The sequence below is a fragment of the Oreochromis niloticus genome, linkage group LG4, assembly GCF_001858045.2.
Source record: "Oreochromis niloticus isolate F11D_XX linkage group LG4, O_niloticus_UMD_NMBU, whole genome shotgun sequence".
In the NCBI taxonomy this organism is placed as follows: Eukaryota; Metazoa; Chordata; class Actinopteri; order Cichliformes; family Cichlidae; genus Oreochromis; species Oreochromis niloticus.
This window is the reverse complement of record NC_031969.2, coordinates 7101669-7123803: the sequence shown is the minus strand read 5'-3', so window position 1 is coordinate 7123803 and position 22135 is coordinate 7101669. Positions and strand designations below refer to the sequence as shown.

Sequence of the window (22135 nt, the reverse complement as noted above, 5' to 3'; positions counted from 1 at the left end):
TGAACCATGTCAGGGGAACTATCCTTAAATGACACACAGAGGGTGGAGACACAGAGAGGAAGTCAAAGGATCACAGGCTGCAGCTACGTCCACAGATTTGAGACTGTGGATTAGAATTTCTCACTTTTACCTCAAAATTCGTTCCAGCTTCATTTAAATGAAGCAGTTTAAAGATTTAAATCTGCATTTTTAAGGTATTTAAAGGGGAAGGGAAGCAGTGTAGCACTGGGGACTTTCAAGGCTGGAGCTCCACCTCCTCAATTTTCCACAATGCAGCTTCATAGCATGGCTTTGTTAAACCCTCTTTGCGCACCTGTACTCGTGCTTTTTTGTTTTTCTAAAAAGAAAAACACTTTAATTGCACTTGCAACAAATTATTGTCAGTTTAACGTGAACGTGTGAGGACAGACATGCTTTGTTAGTTATGATTGCTAACCTAACGGCTTTTTATGATCAGTCTCTGCTAAAGAAGAGTCGCATGTAGAATTCAGTTATTCTAGGTACATCTGTAGCTGTGCTTTTGTGTTAATCTGGTCATTTTTTTCTACAGATTTGGTATTTTAGTGCAGGCAGACACACAGACAGCTGAGTGAAGGCCCCAAAAAGCATCTGATTCTCATAAATAGATAAACAGGATGATAATACTGACTATTAGAATAACTTGCTTATGGAAATATTTGCAATCGCCTTCGAGTTTAACATCCAAAGGACGTTATATTTTATCTCTAGTGCTGGACTGGTGATGGTAGTTTTATAGTCTCTCATCAGTCTGCAAAATCCCCCTCACTTAGTGCACATTAGATTACAGAGGGCCTGTTTGCTCACGTGTGCTTGTGATGCACAAACAAACACTCTAAGCCGTTCTGTAAATTAGCAAAAAGTGTGCAGCGTGCGCTCGTATATGAATATGCACGTCGTAAATGAGTCCATTAGCGCTGGCAGTGGCTGCCTGTGCACTAAGAGCGGGGGCATGTGTATGTGATTTTACATTCAAGTGTCACTTAATGATTCGAGCTTGTGTAATTGTGTATTTGTGCGTGTTGTCGTTTTGTTTTTACGTGTATGATGAATGGAGCGATTGTGCAAGTGTGATTTCTGAGTGTGTGTACATTAGCCTGGGTGTGAGTTAGTAGTCTGCGTCTGCATCTGCAGTGTGATAAATGTATAGCCAGTGTTAACTTTTACATAGACTCTCCTGGAGTACATTAGCAATAATTCTACTATATATTGAGCAGGAAACAAAGTGAAATGTGTGTGTGCATGTTTGTGATTAGAGCGATAGCATGGTGTATTAGATGGCCTGTGTGTGTGTGTGTGTGTGTGTGTGTGTGTGTGTGTGTGTGTGTGTATTATCTCTAGCCGGGTGTGTGCAGGGGGCCTTGGGGCGACTGTGCGCAGGAGATAAGGGTGATTCATCTGTGTTTGAACATTGTGTTTTTGTGTGTGTATGAGCATGTTTGTGCTTTGGAGGCATGTGCATCCATGTTTGGAGTGTGCACATCCAAGCACTTGAACCAACACGTTAATAAAAGCGGTCACATGTGCTCCAGTCAGAGTCCTCTGCGTGTCATAGGCATAGGTGTGGGCGCACACGAATGTTGCAGTGGGGATGGGAGGCCTGCTGGCAGTGATTTCTCCCTGCACGGTGGTCCTATATGATAGGATAATAATACACAACTGGTATTGTTTACCAGGAGCGTAGAGTATCTTCTTTCTTTAAGGGCATCACACCCCCGCCTTATTTGACTCCTGTAGAGGCACCTTTGGGCACCTATTGTGCACCCACACAATGTATGTAAATATAGATGAATGCTTGTCACCGTGCCACAGATTACACTCATGGAAAAGCGTCCATACACATGCACATGTAGGAATGAAAGCACATAAAACATACAAGCACATACATATCGTGAAGTGCGTTCATGCATTAAATTAATATCAGACAAACACATTTTTGCTTTATTGAACTAAGCAGAGCATGGGAATGACACATAATTATGCAAATACACAAATGGGAAATTAGACAAGAATAAAATTGAACAAAAACTTAGTGAAACATGAACATTTTTTTCCAGAATGTTTTACAGAGTGGGATTATTTTTTTATAGCTGCTTTACACAAAAATCAAGAATGCCACTAAATTCAAGATCTTAAACTAGCTAGGATCTATGTGTGTGCTGTAAAAATAAAAAACCTGGTATAAAATATATATGTATACATTATTTTTAGATGTTTAATTTTTTTAGTGGGTAAAACAGATTTTCCACATTCTATTTCCCGCATTATGTAACTGGAGGCTGAAATGCTGCTAAAATCCTCTGGCTGACTAAAAAATTACACTCTTAAAAAATTTGTTTTGGCTATATCTACTTAGCTGTTAGATAATATTAGTCATGTGCTAAAAAGCTGCTGTAGTTAGCCAATGCACAAATGTATGTTATCCAAATCTTCCTGAATGATCCACATTTCAGTGTAACACTGACTTTAGCTTATAGAAATGTAGTAGCCCAAAACTCATATTTGTTTTATTAGTGACAGCGCGAATGCTACATATGCAAAGTCAGTGTTTTACTGTAGTTCATCTTGCTCATAAAACTGACATCTCCTAAAGTTCTCATTATTTCTGGTTCAGAAGTTTATTTAAGACTAAAGACATTTTTTTGTCTTACCAATACTTTGTTTACTGTGGTCCAAAACAGTTAATGACTTAGCAAAGTCGTAGCTTTCAAGCAAACTCTAGTAGGGCAAAAATGCGTTACAATAAACCACCTGAGGACGTCCGGTCTGCTTAGTTATGAGAATGTCCTTTTAAAGAGCAACAAAAAGTAAATAAAGGTCGAAGATACTGGACTAGTGGATGACATGGAGAATTTACTCCTAACAGTCATATTTATCTGGAGGTTATATTTCAGGAAAAACAGATCCTACGGATAGGCACTCTACATATCTGTGATTATTATGTCAGAGAATGCAAAGCATACCTGACTATGGGATGGCATTTAGCTCAAACTTGCAGCGCACTGCTGGTAGTTGGGTCAGATTAATATTTGATTATTAAAAGCTCTGAGGTTTGCTCCTCCTCCAAAGGGCATTTGTTTTGGTCCGCATCAGAGTACGATTAGCACGTTCATGTTAGCAGAAACAACCTGCACCAAGGGAGAAAACAAACCAGGGCTAAACAGTAAAGTTGTGAAAACATCCTTGGTTATGGGTTCCTTAGTCAGCAATTATTTTTCTCTCCGATGTGGGCATGTGGTCTTAAAGGAGTCTTAAAGAGTCTTTCAAAAAACATTTTTCTTAATTTTTCAACTATCAGCCTTGAATACAATTCATTTTATTATAATTCGTTTTATTTATGTAGCGCCAATTCACAAAAACAGTCAGTTCAAGGTGCTTAACATTGTAAAGTTCCTACAGTATTAGAAAGAAACCCTAATAATCACTTGACTCCCGATGAGCATGCACTTGGTGACAGTGGGAAGGAAAAACTCCCTTTTAACAGGAAGAAACCTCCTGGTGCAAATGAAGCACAGTGATAGGATAACCTTGGTTAATTTGCTAACTGTTATTAAACATTGCATAAATTTTAAGGATAGAAAACCACTATTCATTTGTTGGAAACCCTCAAAAGTTTGAGAACTTGTACTGTAGTTGTAATCATATGTCCCTGTGCGATTTAATAAGAGAAACGGAAAAGTTCTCAAAGCCGAGCCTGGAGAGTTAACGCCTTAAACAGAAGAACTACTGATACAGTAAAACAGTCAGGCTTGTGACAGAGTAGCTGTGCGGCCACCGGTCTGCTTTGTGCCAAGAGATACTTAAACAAAACAACACATTGAGCGCATGCCAGTAAGCTATATTATTATCTTCATTCGAACTAATTGCCAGGCCAAACAGCGACACATATGCACACACAGGCTTCAACAACCACTCATCATTAGGGACTGTGGTGTGCCATCCACGTTGTCATGACAACAAGGCACTGAATTTTGGCTTGGAAGCTGTCACATAGGGTAAGAGAGATTTTTCCGAGGCACGCAGGTTTAAGAGGTTTTGACTGTTTCTGCTTGATGATGGGGTTTGTCGGGATGAGTGCTGCAGCGATAAGAAAGGCTTCATCCAAACGTCGCCTTGTTTACCTTGAAGGATTCTTTTGTGTTGCCCTTTCACACTTCCTTTCGCTTTACGAGTGCGTCTGATATTTGTGATCAGCTGTCATTTCCACCGAACTCTGTAACGGCCTATTAGCGTAGGTGACATGATACTCACAGGATTGTAAACAAGCGTCCCTCACTCCATTAGCATTGCACGTCCTCAGTAGGTCTTTTTATCTTTAAGACCACTGGGTCTGTGTTTGAGAGTGAGTGTGCTTTGCAAGCATGTGTGTCTATTTCTGTGTGTGTGTGTGTGTGTGTGTGTGTGTGTGTGTGTGTGTGGGTGTGCCGTCAGCTAGCAGGAATGCATGGGTACCGCCAAAGCTAAGATGGCTGCCAAGCGCTAAGATGGCTGCCAGGATTCCACAGAGCGACAGCGTGCAAGAGAGAAAGAGAGAATCAGAGACAAAACCAATGTGAGAGGAACTGAGGGAGAAAGACCTGAAGATGGACTCTTGAGTTGTGCAGAATGAAGGACGAGTGTTGTGAGAAGGAAAAAAAGAAACTCTTTGCTTGTGTTTTCCCTCTTCCCAGAGTGATGAGGTGATTTGGGGTTTCTTTTTGTTTTCCTGGTTTTGGCAGGCGACGGACAGGGTGAATAGTGCAGCAGTTTGCTGGCATGTAACGCACTACTGCCACCCAAGATTAGGACACTGATTTGGGTTTAGAAGATGTTGAGATTGGGGGGCCTAGTAGTGGCTGCAAGGGGGCCACGTTTTGGATTGTGAGTCTTGGCCCAAGACGCCCTTAAAGGCTAAGTGCTTTGGAGTAATTGGCCTGAATGGTATATATGATACAACCATAAAACTCCACAAGGGTGCATTACACATCTGAAGAAGAATGGCAGCCAGCGAGCCAAAGAAAACTAGCTGAAGCAGGCAACTCTCTGACTGCCTTTGTGTCCCTATAGATGGACGCACATGCAGGAGATGCAATCCAAACAATGCCTGCAACGCAGAAGTGTACATTTTACTAGTCAGCGTGGGGTGTTGAGGTTCCGTGAGACATCTGTCACTTTACTTAACTTTTACGGTGAACAGATTTTACCTAGTGTTTAGTTGTGTGTGCACACGTAAACATTCAAGCGCCAAAAAGTTAGGTACACAAAGAGAGAAAAGTCTTTTTTAAGGTGAACACAAACAGGTGATACAACTCCAAATTATGCATTTATAAAAGTTCTTGGGACCATTAGCATTCTGCCTAACCTGAGTAGTGAGTTCGAGTAATTCCAAGAAACAAAGATACAAAAAAAGTTATGTTGAGTTGTACACACAATACCCAGAATATAGGAATGCACACATTCAAAGCCTCAACTTAGAAGCCAGCATTGAGGAAGCAGAGGTTTGTTTTCTTTAGGACCACTTTAGCCAGTTTACACTGTATTCAGATTCTATATTGTAGAAGTTCTTTCAAAAATGGCAAAGACGGTGGATCAATATCCAAAAATTACATGTACCACTGAGTTAATTGTTGGCATTAAAAAATGTTTTGGGGGATTTGTAGCACTTTACCAAACATACACTAAGGCCCTAAGTAAGATAATGACTAGATAAGAATCTATTAAAGGTGCTCTGAGCCTCGACCCGAGTGGAAATATGTGCTTTTCTTTAATCTCAACTCCACGTCTGTCTGTTGTCAGTGGAAAGAGCGAAAGAAGGCGCCGTTTCCCATCTAGTTTCTCAAGAGATTCCTCTGTTCTTAACCTGCCCCCTCACCTTGGTTAGTGTCCAGACATCTGTCCACCTGACTCACCATCTTTCTTTCTTTTTTCTCTCTCTCTTCAGAACAATCAGGACAATCAGACAACTCAAACCAGCAAGGAGACACAGATGTAAAGCCCCCACCAAATGGTAAGTTTACAAATGCAGCCTTCCATTAATCTCACTCTATATGTGTCCTCATACGCATGCATGCATTAAAAAAACATACCTGTGCCTACACACAGTCACACTTATACAGTAATGCATGCACGTGTATGTGCATTACCCCTACATGCAGGCCTCTGTGCCTGTGCAAGTGTGTCCCAGCAGAGTTGGATCTAAGTTTATTATGGTAAGGAGAGCTGATGGTACTGTAGCGTGGGGGCTGTGCTGGGTTTGTGGCAGGCCACTCATAAATCACACTGACGTTATTGGAAGATGGGAACCACATGGCCGCTGCCGAGCTGAGCGCTGACCTCATGCGCTCTCCCCGCTGTGGTTAACCCCGGGCAGGGATGGAGTGAAGGAGCGAGAGATGGAGAATGGGAAAATAAGGGGGGCTGAAAAGAACTGAATGAAAGAATGAGAGGCGAAGGGAGAAGGCGTGGGGGTGGGGGGGGGAGTGATGGACAGACGGAGGGAAGGGTGAAAAGGAGGGGGGAGAGAAGGGTGTGGATTTAAAATTGATTCGGCCCCGGAGCCATAAAGCGATCCGCTTTACACACAGCGTTTAGGCCTAAATTTTACCGACATGGACAATATAGAGTGTCGCATACTTAAACTTTACTTGGGGAACAAAAGTTCAGAATGCAGCACTTTTAATTTATTTGTACCATTTTTACCTGTGACGGTGTTTGAATTGTTGTCAGAGGGCTTTCGTGTGTAGACATTTCGCTTGCTACCTCGCTGTTTACATTCAGTTTAAATAGAATAAGTAGTAGATTCACAGATCAGGTGAGTTCAATAAGTACCTGCATTGCAAGCCTTTTTAAAGAAATTTATATAGCTACTTTTGTGAAAACAAGGGTCAGATTCTTACCTGTTGTCAGCTGATACCAGAACATTATCAGTCATCGGGTTTCTAGACACTTGACAAATATCAGTCCCGTTCATTATATTAGCTGCATATTCATCTGCACATGTTCTGCTGTCTGGCTAGTTGATGGCTTAACGTGATTTTGTTTGGCTATGGGCAGGCATCATACAGTATTTTGTTTCTTTTGTTTGTTTTTCTCTTTTTAGACCTTTGAGCTCAAAATCAAGACAATGTAGAGAGTTGTAGTAAGGCTAAAATCTTAGATTTCAGATTTAGGCAAAGGTTCAGCATATTGGTCAATCATCAGGCAACAAGCAGTGAGGGTTTGTTGTAGCTCATTTGAAATCGAGTATTTTTCAAACGTATTATTTTCAATAAAAGTGACACGGTGCTGGAAACTTTAGCACAGTTGAAAAAGAAAACAGACAAGCAGTCAGATGATCATAAAGTTGAAACTAAGAACTGTTAAGAAAATGTTCCACTGACAAAAACCATCACAGGTTACAGCACAGTGTAGTCGAACTGAGAAAATGAAGACTGTAGTTGTGAAACTTTACCACAAGTTATAATCAAGGTTTTGGTTACAGTCTCAGCAGACTGAAAGGACAGATGTGCGAGGACATGTGTATATATCAATGTTCCAGTACCTCTTATTAAACATATGCACTTTATTATGCACGCGCATGATATATACATGAAGATCACAATGCGCAGCGCATCATCCATTACATAGCTGTCTGTGCGGAGATTACACCCGCTTGTTGGATCTGATTGGTTGTGTATGTTGGACTGTCAACAGTCAAGAAATTGAACATGTCCAAACCAAAGGCCTGTTGTACCTTATAGAAAACACATGGGCCCACTGGATGACACCAGCAGTGTGTCAGGCCTTTCCACACATGTTTTTCAGCCCCTCCTGCCCCTTTCTGTGTGTGTGTGTGTGTGTGTGTGTGTGTGCGCGCGTGTGTGTGTGTGTGCATTCAGAGTGTAAGTCACAAATGTCTCTTTCTCCCTTTAACCAGGCAACTTGAGTTTCCAGGACTGCTTTGTTACTTCAGGGGTGTGGAACGTAGCCGAGCTGGTCCGTGTGTCGCAGAGTGAGTCAACCACTGTCACCTGTCATTCCTAATATATAGTTACTTATACAAGTGTTATTATAGGTATATTACTATATAACCTATTATAACTAGTAGTTTTTAGTAGTTGGTACTAGCTGGATTAATTTGCATAATTATATTATATTATATCACTAGTACATTAACCTCCTAAGATCCGAACTCTTTCATGGCATGCATTTTTAATTTCTCTTTGCTATTTGGCTTCATAGTGTTCGATAGAACACTCTAAAGTCACAATGATGTGCAAAACTCTTTATTTGGTGTCTGAACACGGCAGCATTTTTCCTGAGTACAAAAACAAAAGTAGAAACAACTAATTTTGAAAGAGCAAAATTTAGTATTGTGGTCTAGACCAGCCGTCCCCAGCCCCTGGGCCACGGTCCGAGTCGTTTGGTGCCGGGCCCCGAGAGTTGAGGCTCGAGTGTGAAATTTATGGTCTTCAGGGTTTTTATTGGTTTTTATTGTTATTTTGTTATCATTTTTATTTCCCTGTGTCTTTTCCTGTGTGTTATGAATAAATCTTTTTTTGTGTGTGGTAGCCCTACTGGTTTTATTTTGTTGTATTTATCTGCGACACCTTAAAGGCCGGTCCTTGAAAATATTGTTGGACATAAACTGGTCCGTGGTTGGGGAAAGGTTGGGGACCGCTGGTCTAGACAACCCAAAATGTGATGTTCCCATATGTTGACATTAGGTCTTATGAGGTTGAATAGAAGTTTACCAAAGTAAGAGTTTGTCCTGTAAACATAATCATGTCAGGGTCTCCAAAGATGGACTACTAAGGCTATAAAGACTTTTAAATTAGTACATTTGTGTTGCTACTGAAACGTCAGTGAGTCATCAGAGTTATCAGGAATCATCTTCTGCGAAGCATAAACAAAGAACTATTTCTGCAGCCGACTGATCACACACACTTTCGGGTTTTAATTCTAGTTTTTTTCTACGATGTGTCTCTTTTTCTCTCTTTTTCTCTGTGTGCATCCCCTCAGCCCCTGTGGCTACAGCGACAGGCCCCAACTTCTCTCTGGCTGACCTGGACAGCCCTGGCTATTACAACATCAACCAGGTGACCCTGGGACGGCGCTCGATCACCTCCACCCCCTCCACCAGGTACACACAAAGCACTTGAAACGCTCCTTCTAAATCTAATTCTGCTACTTGCTATTCTTCATTCTCCAACCTCTTTACTGTATTTCCTAATGCTTAGCCTGCTCTGCTTTTTGATCGTGATCTTTCTCTCTCCTTCCTCATCACTAACCTTCCTCGTTCCCACTCATATTTCCCACCGATCTGTCTGTCACCCGTTCTCTGTTTGTGTCTTTTGTGTCTGTTTTCCCCTCCTCTGTCGTCCTCTCCCGCTCATCTTACGCTGCAGGACTGAAATGGAGCTTTATGCAAGTCTCCCACGGAGGTAGTTACACTCATTACAGAATATCTCCCTTGATACTAATGTAACACAGACCCCTGCATCACACAAAAGCCACACACGCATGCTGTCCCACATATACGCACATGCTGTACATTCACAGCCCCCCTTATTTTATTGGTCACAGATGTATGCGTTTATAGGAATGTGCAAACACACACAAAAATAGGCTCCAACATAACCAGGCACACTTTCTGCTCGCAGTTTCTAGCGGGAGGCTGCTTTGAGCCGGTGTGGACACAGCATGTTGCTAAAATTCTGGCCTCATGTTTGTTTGTCTCCAATTATGTTGCTTTGTCCCTTAAGACTATAACATAATATGAAAACAAAATGTAGATAACTGAAGAGAAAATGTGACATTGTTTCATTTTCCTTGATTTATGATGATATGACACTTATCAGTGTCCCCTTTACTAATTAGTTGTGCCTATTTATTTTAGTGGGAAATCCTGGCCTGCTTCTTTTTTTAACAAATAAATCAGATTACTCTCATAATAAATCCCTCTTACTAATTTCTCTTTCTCCTTCCTCTCTCAGCTCCAACAAGCGCAAGTCCATTGACGACAGTGAGATGGAGAGCCCAGTGGATGATGTCTTCTACTCGGGCCGTTCCCCAGCGGCTGGCAGCAGCTCTCAGTCCAGCGGTTGGCCTAATGATGTGGATGCAGGTAGTCCCGCTGCAACTGCTGCATCAGATTTTGCACGCAATCCAGAAACTGTGCTGAGGTCCACATCAATTCAGAGGCGAACTTTAAACACTGGCTTCACGTTGAATTGTAAAGCCTTTCAAGTAGTTTTTTCTTACGTTAAAAAAACAATTTGACATTTGGGGAAATACATTTAGCTTCTGTAGTTTGATACCATTGTAATGTCTGCAGAGTAAACAAGAAGCAAACACCAGCTGGTTAGCTTAGCTTAGCATAAACTTTAAACTTTAAACAGAGGGAAACAAGCAGCCTGGTTTCAGCAAAAGCTCCTGTACAAAATATAATGTGTAATAAAAACAAGTGGGGCGCTTTTTTGCTAGCTGAGGTCATTTCCTGGAGTCGCCATTTTACTTTGTGTTTTCTGTAAAGATCAGTCGGGTAGATAGAATATGTTACTTTAAGAATGAGGAACCTTTTATGCTCATTTCAGGCTCCATATTTCTTGTTCTTGGACTCCACTGGAGTAGCTTTGCAAAATTCACTGGTCAAAATTAGCATTATTATCTGATGTTATCTAGGCCTTGGTGCAGCGCCCAGTTCATTCACATTATGAGGCAAGCCAGCTTTCTCCTGATGTATAAACAGAAGGTTTGAACGCTGACTTCATTATTTGAGACAGCCATGTTTAATATGATCATCTCCTCCTGTAACAGTATATATATGACAAAAGATAAGAAAATTCATACTGGGTCCCCTTTAAACAAAGCCCAAACTAGCCGCTCCACTTCCTGCTGTGCTTTGCTCATATTTACTGTACAGCTATTAGAATGGTAACACTCTAAATAACTCTCAGCAACGAGGCAAAAAGATGTATTTCCCACAAATATTACATTCCTGACTTGACATGGACCAGAAGCTAAAGCTAATTATGTTTCACCATCATACCCGCTTGCATCAATTTTGACTCTTCAATACTCGCCCCCCCCTCATCATCCCCACTTGCACCATCTTTCATTTTCAACTTCTAATCCTCTTATATGCCATACCTAAATGGACCCCCCACCAAAGCATCCTTTCTCACATGCAGCAGGGACTTAAAGAGCCAGTAAAAAACACATTTTCTCACTTACTCTAAGCAGTTTGTAGAGAGTCTGCAGAAATTTCAAGGTTTCTTATTTCCATCGCTGAAAATTCTGCCATCATCTAATGCTTAATGCATTTGAAAATTGTGTTTGGAAATGGGAAAAATGTCTTTCCAGTACCAGTTCTTCAAAACAAATAAGGTTTATGCACATCACACCACTGCTGTGATGGGATACAGAAAGAAAGCTGATCCTGAAGCTTTTCGATGAAAGAAAGAAAAAAACTTTCATTGTTCTGGCTGAACTGCCCCTTTAATCAGACCACAAACTGAGGATAGCCTACTGTCTTGTGTTTGTTGTCTGAGTTGTGAGAATAGCTGCAGAGATGGACACATTTAGTTTTTACGGCATTAGACCTAACATCTATTAAGCTTACCTCCAGGACTGTGAGTGCACGTGTGTGTGAGTGTCGTGCATTAGACTGCGAAACACAAATATCTATCACAAATGTTTGTTTTATCAAGTGGGTGTAACTGAGTCCTTTACAAATCTAACTTACAGTAAACCCACTGTAATGACTTTTATGTGTCATATGGTGTTCCTAAGGAGTATTTTGAGATTTTGGGAAATACAGCAATTTACATTATTGCACAGCAAAGAGGAAGCTGTGCTAGCAGCCAGTTAGCTAATTTCGTGCAGAGACTAATGACAGAGCTAAATTGGCTACTGTCACGTCACACCGTTATGTTTTTTGCTTCAGTTTATCTCGAGGTTATTAAATGAGAATAAATGTTTGTTTTGTTTGTTTTTAACCTTACTTACTAATCGAGCTAGCTGTTGTTTCCATTCTTTGCACTATGATAGGCTAACAGGCTCATAAAGGCCATAATAAAGCAAATTGCTCTTCTCTATGTTTTTGTTTTTTTTATATTCATTTATGAATCTCAGAGCTGTTGATTGACTAGAGCCGAGCTAGCTGTTCTTTTATTTATTTATTTTTTACTTTTTACTGAGATAAAATTAAGCTAACCATGAGCTGGCTGCTTCAATGCTAACTTGTAATGCAGATATCAGAAGGCTACCAATTTTATCACCCATCAGTATTTAGCTTATTTCCCAAAATGTTGAATTTTTAATTTCTGAGTATTCTCCAGATACCTAAAAGTTATACCAAAATCCTGAGCTGCACTACTCCAACCACCCATTCACATGCTGAAATCATAGCCACTCACCCTTTGGGTAACCGCACTGTTAACCATCATGATGGTGATCACGTCAAATGTATTTTCAATAGACTTAATATATATCTCTTGGGTGTCGTATTTGGCTTTGGGGATTTTGTTAAATTGCTAAATTTTCATGTATTCTCCGTCCCTCCCACTCACATGCTGCCATTTTAATACTGCCAGCAGTAATGATGTAACTATTTTATAGACACTTGCTGCACTCTATAACATTAAAATCCCCTATTGCCTATTATTTAACCACCCCTGTTTCTCTCTCTCTCTCTCTCTCTCTCTCTCATTCTTTCCATCTCTTTCTATGTCTCTTTTTCTCTCCTCCCCTCTTCCATTGTTAACTCTTCCCTTCTCCCCTGTTTGGCCTTTCAGTGCAGCACCATTTGGCCAGTGTGCAGGAGAGGAAGATTAAGCATGAGAGCGATGGAGTGCAGTTTCCTTACCATGGTTAGAACAACATTAAACATTATACTGTGTTCATGTATACATGCTCTACCTCCGCTCACACCACCCTCAGCTTGTGTACATCTCTTTCTGTCCTTTCTTCAAATCTGTGAGCTCTCAGAGCGAATCTGCGTTATTTTTCATTTGTCCTTCTCTTCTCTTCTCTCCTCTTCTCTCCTCTTCTCTCCTCTTCATCCCTCTGTTTGTGTCCTGTTCTCTGGCTATGCTGCTGCTGGGTGGGGTTGTGTTTCTACCAGATGTCTGCTGTTGTCCATTGTGGGTTCACCAAAGCCTTTTGGTAGCCCAGTAGCTCCATAACATCTTCCGCCTGTCTGACTTAAAGATGTAAATCTGTGTAAGAAATGTGATGTCTAGGAGGATAAAGACGTCTCTGTGGCATTGAGAACATGTCTGAATGCTCTTATACTGATGTAAACCCTAGTCTACATATGCAATTAGGTGCATTATCATATCCGAAAAACCACAAGACTGCAAACATAGTTTGCGAGGTGGTATGAGTTTGTCAGCGGCGTTCAGCTAAGTGCTTTGGGTGTTGTAATTTTGTTGTTGACCCCGGAGAGAGAAAGCGAGCGCTGAAAGACACAAAGAAGGAGGAGCGGGGTGTGTGAATGGGGGTTTGCTGCTTCGTCCTGCCGGTTGTTTAGACAGAACTGTTGAGTGGCGTCCCACCTGCTGTAGGCCTGACTCAACCATCTCTGAAAGACAGCGCAGGAAAAACAACATACGACCCAAACAAACAAGACTAAAGGCACTCAGGTGTGTCATCAATGCACAAGGCGCCTTCTGTCTCCGAGACATGCTTACTCACTAACGCGCACATTTACAAATGACATGCAGACACATGCGTACGCGCACAGAAAACTAAATTTAAGCGCCTTCTCTGATTTACATTCACACACACATAAGCACACTCCCCAATCTGGAGAGGAGCAGCGTTCCGGTCCAGATGGCGCCTCCATGTGTCTACAGCGAAGGGAGCTACTGGGTTACAGCAGACATCTGTTCTGGTGATGGTGGTGGTGGTGTTGGGAGTGAGAGATGTGGAGAGGAGAAGAGGGGCGGAGGACAGGAGGAGGGGGAGGGGGTGGGGAGAAGGAAAGGGGAGAGCCTCCGCCTCTGCGTGCTCAGAAGGTGATTCTCTACCTGAATGAAAAGCTCTGAGGCATAGCAGGTGATCATGTAATTCATCATTAAGTCCGCTGTCTCCCGCTCAGCTCTGCTCCGTTCTCTCCTTCTGCCTGCTTGCTGCTGCCGCCGCTGCTGCTGCTCAGTGGTGGGAAAACCCACTATCAGCTTTTCAGTAAGGGAAGGAGGGGGTGGGTTTCCCGTGTATTTGCAATTTTGACAGAGATTACAAGCTAATTATCTGGGCATTAAATTGTCATGTGTGTGGCTGTCTTGCGGAGGTGTCCTTGCGCTGCCCCGTGCGCATTATCTCAGTGTTTACGAGCGCTAATGTTGCGCGTGGCAGCGAGTTTAATGAGGAGCGCTGCTCTGCTGATATACACTGTTGTTCCTCGCTTACCTGAACGAGGAGTGCACGAGATCTGTCGTCTCTCTGTTGTGTGCACGCGCACATGCTAGTGGACCAGTTCTGTGACAGTTAGGGGGTTTGTGTGGTCGCCAGCTTGTTAGCATGGCAAGACTACAGGGTCATGGGAGCAATTGGCTGCCAGTCTGTTAGCGCAGTGTGCCAGGAGCAGGACACAGAAATAACGTAGAACAAACAACTGTGTATGTGTGCGCGCGTGCATATGTGCAGACACACACACGCACGCTCTCTCACACACAGATTAAGAGAGAGATCAGAGTAACTTCTGTTAGCTTTATCAGACAAAGCTTTCATTGGGCATCTGGGCCTCATTTGCTGCTCCTCACTGAGAAACCACATAGATAGATATTTCAGCAAGATAGCGACTAATTAGGGAATATCACAGAGACTAAAAACAATATGTATAATTTAAGGCTGGTTGTGCATAATAAGCTGGTTATAATTAAAGTTGGGATGTGGCAGCACACAGTCTTGCATATACGTACAACACAGGAACTGCAGCCAAACAGGCTTTGCTGCAGGGACGCATTGAATACACAGCATGTGTAGATTCAGTCTCTGTGGCTTTAACGCCATTTAAATAATGTCTTTTCATATGTGTGTGTGGGGAGAAAGTTGAAGAACTCAGAAGTTACAAATTCATTTTATAAAATTAGCTAAACCAATGCAGAACCAGAGAAATGTACATTTTCTCAGACTTCCAGCCAAAGACTAGAGCTGATCTACAGAGAGCCATCCCACATCCTCTTTAACCCATTCAACTGAAGATGGCTGCAGATAACCTGTGAGGAGTGTTGGGTGCTCACAAGAGAGTCCTGCTAAAACTATTATTTATACTTGCATCTACACAAAAATGCACACATTTTCACAAGTATCAGATATTAGTCAAAATTAGGTACATCATGTCCTTTTATTTCCCTTACGTTAAAACCAATTTGAAATGCTTCGATGGGAGACATTTTCAAAGGATAGTAAAAATGAAAATTACATCAAAACAGAAATGCCGCTGTTTGTGGTGGTCAGCTGCTTTCAGGTTGCTGCTGCAAGAAATCCTACGCAGCTGCTCATTTGATGTGTGAAATAAAAAAGACACATGCTCACAGTGCTACAACAGTGACATCCCTAATACTCCCAAATAGTATTTTATTACAATTTAAACCCTCAAATAAAAAAATCGAAAAATGGAGCCGTATCTGTGGTCTTGACTCCTTCTATCAAAGTCAAAGTTACTCCAGAGCCTAATTGATTCTGCACGTATCTTGAGCACTACTTATCATTGGATACATTCTTACGCACTACTCCTTGAGACAGATGCCACAAAATTAAAACCATCTGCCTAACATGCCAAACAGCTCTGACCCGTTGGGGTATGGACAGGGGACCTCATTGGCAGGAAGTACTCTGGGTCCTCTGATGCTCTGTCATATTAGAATTTAAAGACTTTGGAGGCTTGAAAATTTGAGCTCTTAGGTTTCTTGAGCCATTTGTGAGGAGTTTGGCAGGCGTGCTGCCCTGCTTGCAGATGCTGCCTGCCAGCAGGGAGTACAGTAGTCATCATGAGGGAAAGGGTGGGCTTGGTCTGGATTAACGTCGAGGTGGGTAATGCATGTCAAAGTAACGGCCACATGGATGACATCATCCGAAATTTCCAGCAGAATATTACATTTTAATGGCATTATAAATGTTACTCAGTTCACTTGCCAGTGATTTGAAAGTTTTGGCTGATTGCTGAATATTCCAAAGTCTGTTAACAGTAGATACAACTTTACTGTACTAGCTGTAAATTGGTTGTAATATGCTCCCAAGAAAGCATCACCAGATGGATGATATTTGTCCCGTAAATCTATTGGTGAATAAAGTGCATCTCACCCTCCTTGCCGTGTCCGTTCCTCCCACCTACTCGTGAAGTCACATGACGTGCCTATCTGAACATAAGTGCCGGCGCCCACCTTTTTCTGTGCTTATAGGTGCCCACACAAGCACAGCTGCACCCGTGGTGCCTGTGAGCATTGTGGCTAAATAGTGATAAAACATTTCCCAGTTTAGCATTCAAGAAAAAGCTGTTTAGAAATCTGCTCTGTTAGACTTTATAAGCTCAGCTCATAAAATCTATTTCCACATCTCTTGGGCCATGTTGAAATTATCCACGTCTTTATTCGAGTGTGTTTGTTTTATATGTGTGAATATTGTGTCGTTTAGTAGTTTACGGGCGTCCTTCTCGCCAAGGTTGTTTATCGCTCTATTCTTTCAACCAAATGTGAAGCAAAACACGAGCTCCGCATGTTCCAGAGAAAAGTAATGAGGTCTGTGTGTCCATGCTGATGTACTTTTCTGTACTTTAACTTCCTCATTATTCTCTGTTTTATGGATTTTTTTCTTTCCAGAGTTTTATTTCAGCTTATATTCAACATTGCGGTTCCACGCAGAGGTCAGATACACCATTTGGCACCGTTCCTCAAACCCAGAAAGTCTAAATTGTGCCTTTGGATTACCATACATCAAAATAAATTCCCTCAGCACCCACCACACAAGGCCTTGATCACAGAAGAGAGCCTCTTTTATCTGTAGCTCTCACACTTTTGGCCATGTTTCTGGTCCGCTGGTGAGCTGGGCCTATACTTTGTGTGCCCCTTTTTGCCAAACTGAGGGATATTTCATGCAGGCTTTTAGCCTCGGCCGACATTTATAGACAAAGGGGGACACTTTAATATGTTTGTCTATGTGTGCCGGCCATGCCGTCACCGCTCCTCTCCTGCTTAACTTCTTCCATCTTTCTACAGCTCTCCCATCTAGCCTTTACTGGCAGTTCGCCCGGTGCTTACCACCCAGCCTGAACAGCTTGTGTGTGTGTGTGTGTGCGCGTCTGTGTGTGTGTGTGTATATATATAAGTTCAAGCACGTCTTTATGAAATACTATAAGTCAGTAACATAAAATACCTGACAGTCAGATATGCAGAAGGGCACTACATCAGAGGATCCATTGATGTATGTTTTGGCATGCTCGTCTGCAGCTATATGTAGTTGCACAGCTCATGCTGGCATTGAATTGAAAGCACAGTCTGCCCCAGATATGAGGCCATCCAGAATCCCATTCATTCTAAAGAGGCATCCTGACAAGTGCAGTGAGTAGGTTGGTTGGCATGTTTGTTGACTGCGTTCCTGAAGTTCTCTGTAGCTACGGCGGGCTCTGAGAGCGTTGTCGTGTGGGATTAGTCGGGTAGTTTGCGTCTCACAAAGGAGACTCGTTTGATAAGATTTCAGTGGTTAAAGTGAGTAGGGGGATTGCTGTGTTGTTCATACACTCAGTGGTGACCATAGTTGAACTGCCATTGCATTTCCCAGCTCTCCTCTGTCCTGACGCTGTGCCCCCAGCCTCTCGACCTGAACCCCGACCCACCCCTTCCCCTCTCCCGTCACCTCCCTTTGCTCTGAACCCCCGCTGCTTCGAAACATGGCCTCTCGCCGGACCCTGCCCTCAGTCCCCCTCCCCTTCAATCAGACAGACACGGTTCAGCCCGCTGACCGTACAGACACAGAATAGACAGGTCGTGAGAACCCATCTGTATGTTAAGCCAATCAAACAAATCAATGAATGAATCAGTCGATCAATCCATTGATTTCAGTCGATCATAATCATTTGATTCTTGTAATCAAATCTGACAAAGTCTGATAAATTTCTTTTTCTTTTTCTTTTTTTTTGAGTAGAGTCAAAGTAAGAAAAGGAGCCATGTTTGATTAAAACCTCGTCTCTGTTCTGCCATTTTGTTGATCCCCTTTTTGCCAGGACTCTCGTCGCCTGGTTCACTTAAGAAGCCGGGGAAATTCGATTTCAGCGCCCTGTCCTCCCAGACGAGGTCCCCCCGCATGGCGTTCACCCACCACCCACTGCCAATGCTGGCGGGAGTGAGACCAGGTGAGACCAACCCAGCTCCCGATCCCCCCCTGATCGCCCCAACCCCTTCCTCTCCCCCTCCTCACCATCTCCTCCTACCCACTCCTCACTTTTTCAGTGCCCCCACCCCCCACCTTACCCCTCCTCTGTGGTTTAGAGCTGGGGGCGTTGTCTTTGGGAGATGAGAGTGGCTGGGAATTAAAAGCTGGCAGGTAACTCTATGGGTCTGTGCCTCGTCCTCTTCTGCCTCCTCCTACCTCGTAGGGTGCAGGTCTTGCTGGTGATGGAGCTTGCAGGGTTTCTGGGTGTGGTGTGTGGCTTCTCTAGTTCTGTCTGGTGGTGGATGGCTGGTAGTCGTACTTTTCTTCTTAGAGGGATTTGGTGGATGTTGCAACCTATTCTGTCAGATCAACTTTGTCTTAACAAGATGTTACATGAATAAAACAGCTTTCTCTTACCCATCCACTCCCAGTATTTATTTTAAGACTCCTGGATAGCAAACCAGTCTCAGGACCACAAGTGGAAATGAGTAATGTATAAATAAGCTATTGTTAGGATTTTTGTTTGTTTGTTTGTTTTGGTTTTTGGATCCAAATCCAGATTTTCTCACAATAAACATGGACAAAATTTTCAAATGAATGAGGTAAGTGTGCGCACGACTAATCCCTGTGAGCCAAAAGCCGAGGCTTCGGGCTGTTCTATACACCACGTAACGGAGAGTTTTTTTCCACTCTTGGCTCTGTATGATGTCACAGCTTTGGCTAATAGCAAAACAACCTCACCTATTCGTTGTTCAAGACTCCTGGCAGCATATCAAGGGGGAAATGAAGGCAGGTCAACTGGGCTAGGACCAGCATGAAAGGAATAAGGATTATTTAAAACTATAACAGATGCAGAGCTGCCCTAGTACAGTCCAACAACTATAGAAGAAGAAAAGAACAGTATTGTTGCATTTTTAATTTTTAGCTCTGAAACAAGTTTGACTCGTTGGGCAAAAAGGCCTTGATGACTTCATAATGGGCCAACAGGGTTATCTCATCCTGGATAAACGCTTTACATTTTTACCAGAAAGTCAGAATTACACTTGAAGAGTGGGGTTCTGAAGTGGTCGCTGAAAGACGCTGTTGAGTAGAATTATGGGGTCTTCTAGAGCTTCCCTCATTAGTACAAACTAAAAATCACTATCTCAGCTTCTACTTATTGGTCTTTTGTGAGTCCTGTTTAGGGTAATAAAAAGTTTCCTTTTAATACTCCAACATGTCCGACAGTAATGAGGCCAACTGCACAACTGCCATGGTCTCAGATCCCCAAACTCACTGTCTACGCAGCAGTTTGTTTGTAACAATTTGATAAATTCCCATTTTTGTTTTGTCTTAAACAGGGTCCTTTTATCAAAATCTGCAAGCTGCAAGGTCATACAGATACTTAGTGGTAACAGTAGTGAATATGTATCATTCCAGACAGGAACTTGGCAAAGATTGTAGAAGGAAATCATTCATTCATTCAAATCGTTTTTGCTTTACAACCTTTAATAGTCATCTAGTCACGTTATGTTTTTTTTTCTTGAAATTCCTATTGGTTTGCTTCCCTTTCCAGTTTGGAAAGTCCAGGTTGAACACGTAATTCAAACTAGCAAGGCTACAAAGTGATGTTTTGAGTCTTAGCTACTGTGTACCAGATGAATCTTTAAACCCTGCCAGTTTATTTACATGTGGAGCTAAAGGGCTTCCAAATATAAATACAAAAATCATAATTTTTTTAACCAGTACAGTGCAGATCAAATTAGAGACTTTCTCTTTTTTACGTACTTTTCTAAATTGACAAAGTAAAGGAGCTCACTGGAGATAATTACCCTTGTGCTTGTAGCTATGCTACATCAAAGGATTTTTTAGTCACTGAGCAGATGTGAGGCAATGAGGTTGACCGCCATGTCATTAAACCCTACTCAGCGCTTGTTGACAGAACCTATGCCTCTTGAGATGTGACTACAGCAAATCCAGTCTCCACACACACATACATACACTGTTAGCGTTCACACCCTCGTGCACACATGTATACAATATCCCATCCTTGCGGTGGCCAGAGGTTCTAAGTTACACACTTTGGGATTTGTTTCTTTTTATACAAACTGTGGCAGTGTGCACACTGGGAATGCTGCCATGCTAGTTTGAAAGTGGTTACCACATCATCAGCATTGTTGTTATTCTACGTAAAAGACAAGATCCAAGGGATTTAAAGGATTGAAAGTGGGAATAAGGAGCATGTAGGGGCCAGCTGTTCATAGCAGCAATGGTGCTAAAGGGTGGCTTTCATGGAGTCTCTCCCTTCAGCCACGTCAGCCACAGATCCACTGTTTTTTTATCCTATTGAGAATTGCAAATTCCCTACAAATTATAATGTATGTAACAGACAGTCTGGATGTACAATTTAAAAAAGTATTTGAAACACTTAGCTGGGAGGAATGTCTAAAATGCTGGAAGAGCTCAAAATCATTTCTAAATGTTAAAAAATTAAACAAAGCTAAATAAATGTTTCTCAAATGACAGATAAATTCTTACAGAGCTAGCTGAAAGTAATAAGGAGAGCACTGATATAGTTGGCTGACATTGTAAAATAATTAGCTAAAGTAGTGCAATAATGGCTGGAATACCTACAAAAATGTGTCTGTTAGCTAAAAGAAATGAATAAATTGTTACCACCATTAGCTGAAAGTAGTGTAAAGGAAACATTTTAAGACAGCTGAGGTTAAGTGATAAATATTAGCTTCAAGTAGTGACCATTTGGTTTAGATGTCCAGCTTCTACCACCCTGCATATTAGCATAGCACAATGAGAAACTAAGCAAACACACTGATATTTCAACTGTATAAGAAAGATTATAATGAATTTATTTAGCAATATTTTAACATCTTAACATTCTTAATACCTCTGTGACGTGTCAGGTGGTATCAGTGAAGGGCTAGTTGGGTTTTGGGAGTTCAAAGGGAAATATGATGGGAATCAAAAGAAGGTGAAAGTATGAAGGGGCGTAGGGATTCCCCACCACCACCACCCCACCCATACTCCCATACCCCCAGCATTTGGCCTTCACCCAGTGTCTAATGGGATTAGTATGCGACTATAGGAGCAGGGAGACTGCTTCACTTGGGAGCAGGCAGGCTGGCATGGAAGCAAGGTGCTGCTGGGCCCTGAAGCATAGGCCCTTGTCTGGGGGGGTAATGCAGCAGGGTTGGCACCCTTATGAAGTGCACTCACACACAATGTATAAGATGCAAGCACTAAAGAGCATTGGCAGCCCAATGTGGGCAGCTGGGGGGCCTGTATGGGATGGGGTGGGTGTTAAACTGGCACAGCTAGGAGAACAGGCTACTAATACAAAACAAGGAGATTTAGTAATGGATATAAGTCTGACAGAGAGGGCTTTGTGCTTGGTGTGGTAGGGCTCAACCAACTGCTCCCCTTTCGCACCTCAGACATATATTCATCTGTTTTGTGTGAGTTTCACTATTTTCTTTGGTGAAAAACAGAATGTTTTTTTGTTTTTGTAAGCTCATTAGCCACAGAATGCAGTTATATTTTGCATCTCCGCACCTGTCGTGCACATACACAGATATAAAGCTCACAAGCCATTTAGCAGAAAAAATATTAACTCAGATTTAGAGAGTATTTACAGATTAATTCTGTCTTAGAAACAAAATGTGTCAGATAAAAAAGGCTTTAGTATGTAAATGCCAAAATGCATCAACGCCAATGAATCACACCCTCAAAAACAGCACACAGGAGCGCAGGCATTAAGACCGGCTAATATAAGACACTACTCAATGAT

The 22135-nt window shown here is 42.2% G+C and overlaps 1 protein-coding gene across 22 annotated transcripts in view; it reads left to right on the top strand.

The window, feature by feature from the left end:
* Nucleotides 1–22135, top strand: part of nfixb (nuclear factor I/Xb) — a 149185-nt gene that overhangs the window by 112086 nt on the left and 14964 nt on the right. For 11 of the 22 annotated variants that reach the window (XM_025906729.1, XM_025906722.1, XM_025906735.1 and 8 more), the window contains 7 exons: nt 5939–6004; nt 7913–7987; nt 8998–9118; nt 9384–9419; nt 9972–10102; nt 12774–12848; nt 18203–18331. In XM_025906729.1, the coding sequence (XP_025762514.1) occupies nt 5939–6004; nt 7913–7987; nt 8998–9118; nt 9384–9419; nt 9972–10102; nt 12774–12848; nt 18203–18331 (633 nt within the window). The remainder of the gene's footprint in view (nt 1–5938; nt 6005–7912; nt 7988–8997; nt 9119–9383; nt 9420–9971; nt 10103–12773; nt 12849–18202; nt 18332–22135) is intronic. The other 11 variants (XM_025906741.1, XM_025906724.1, XM_025906723.1 and 8 more) reach the window with 7 other exon arrangements.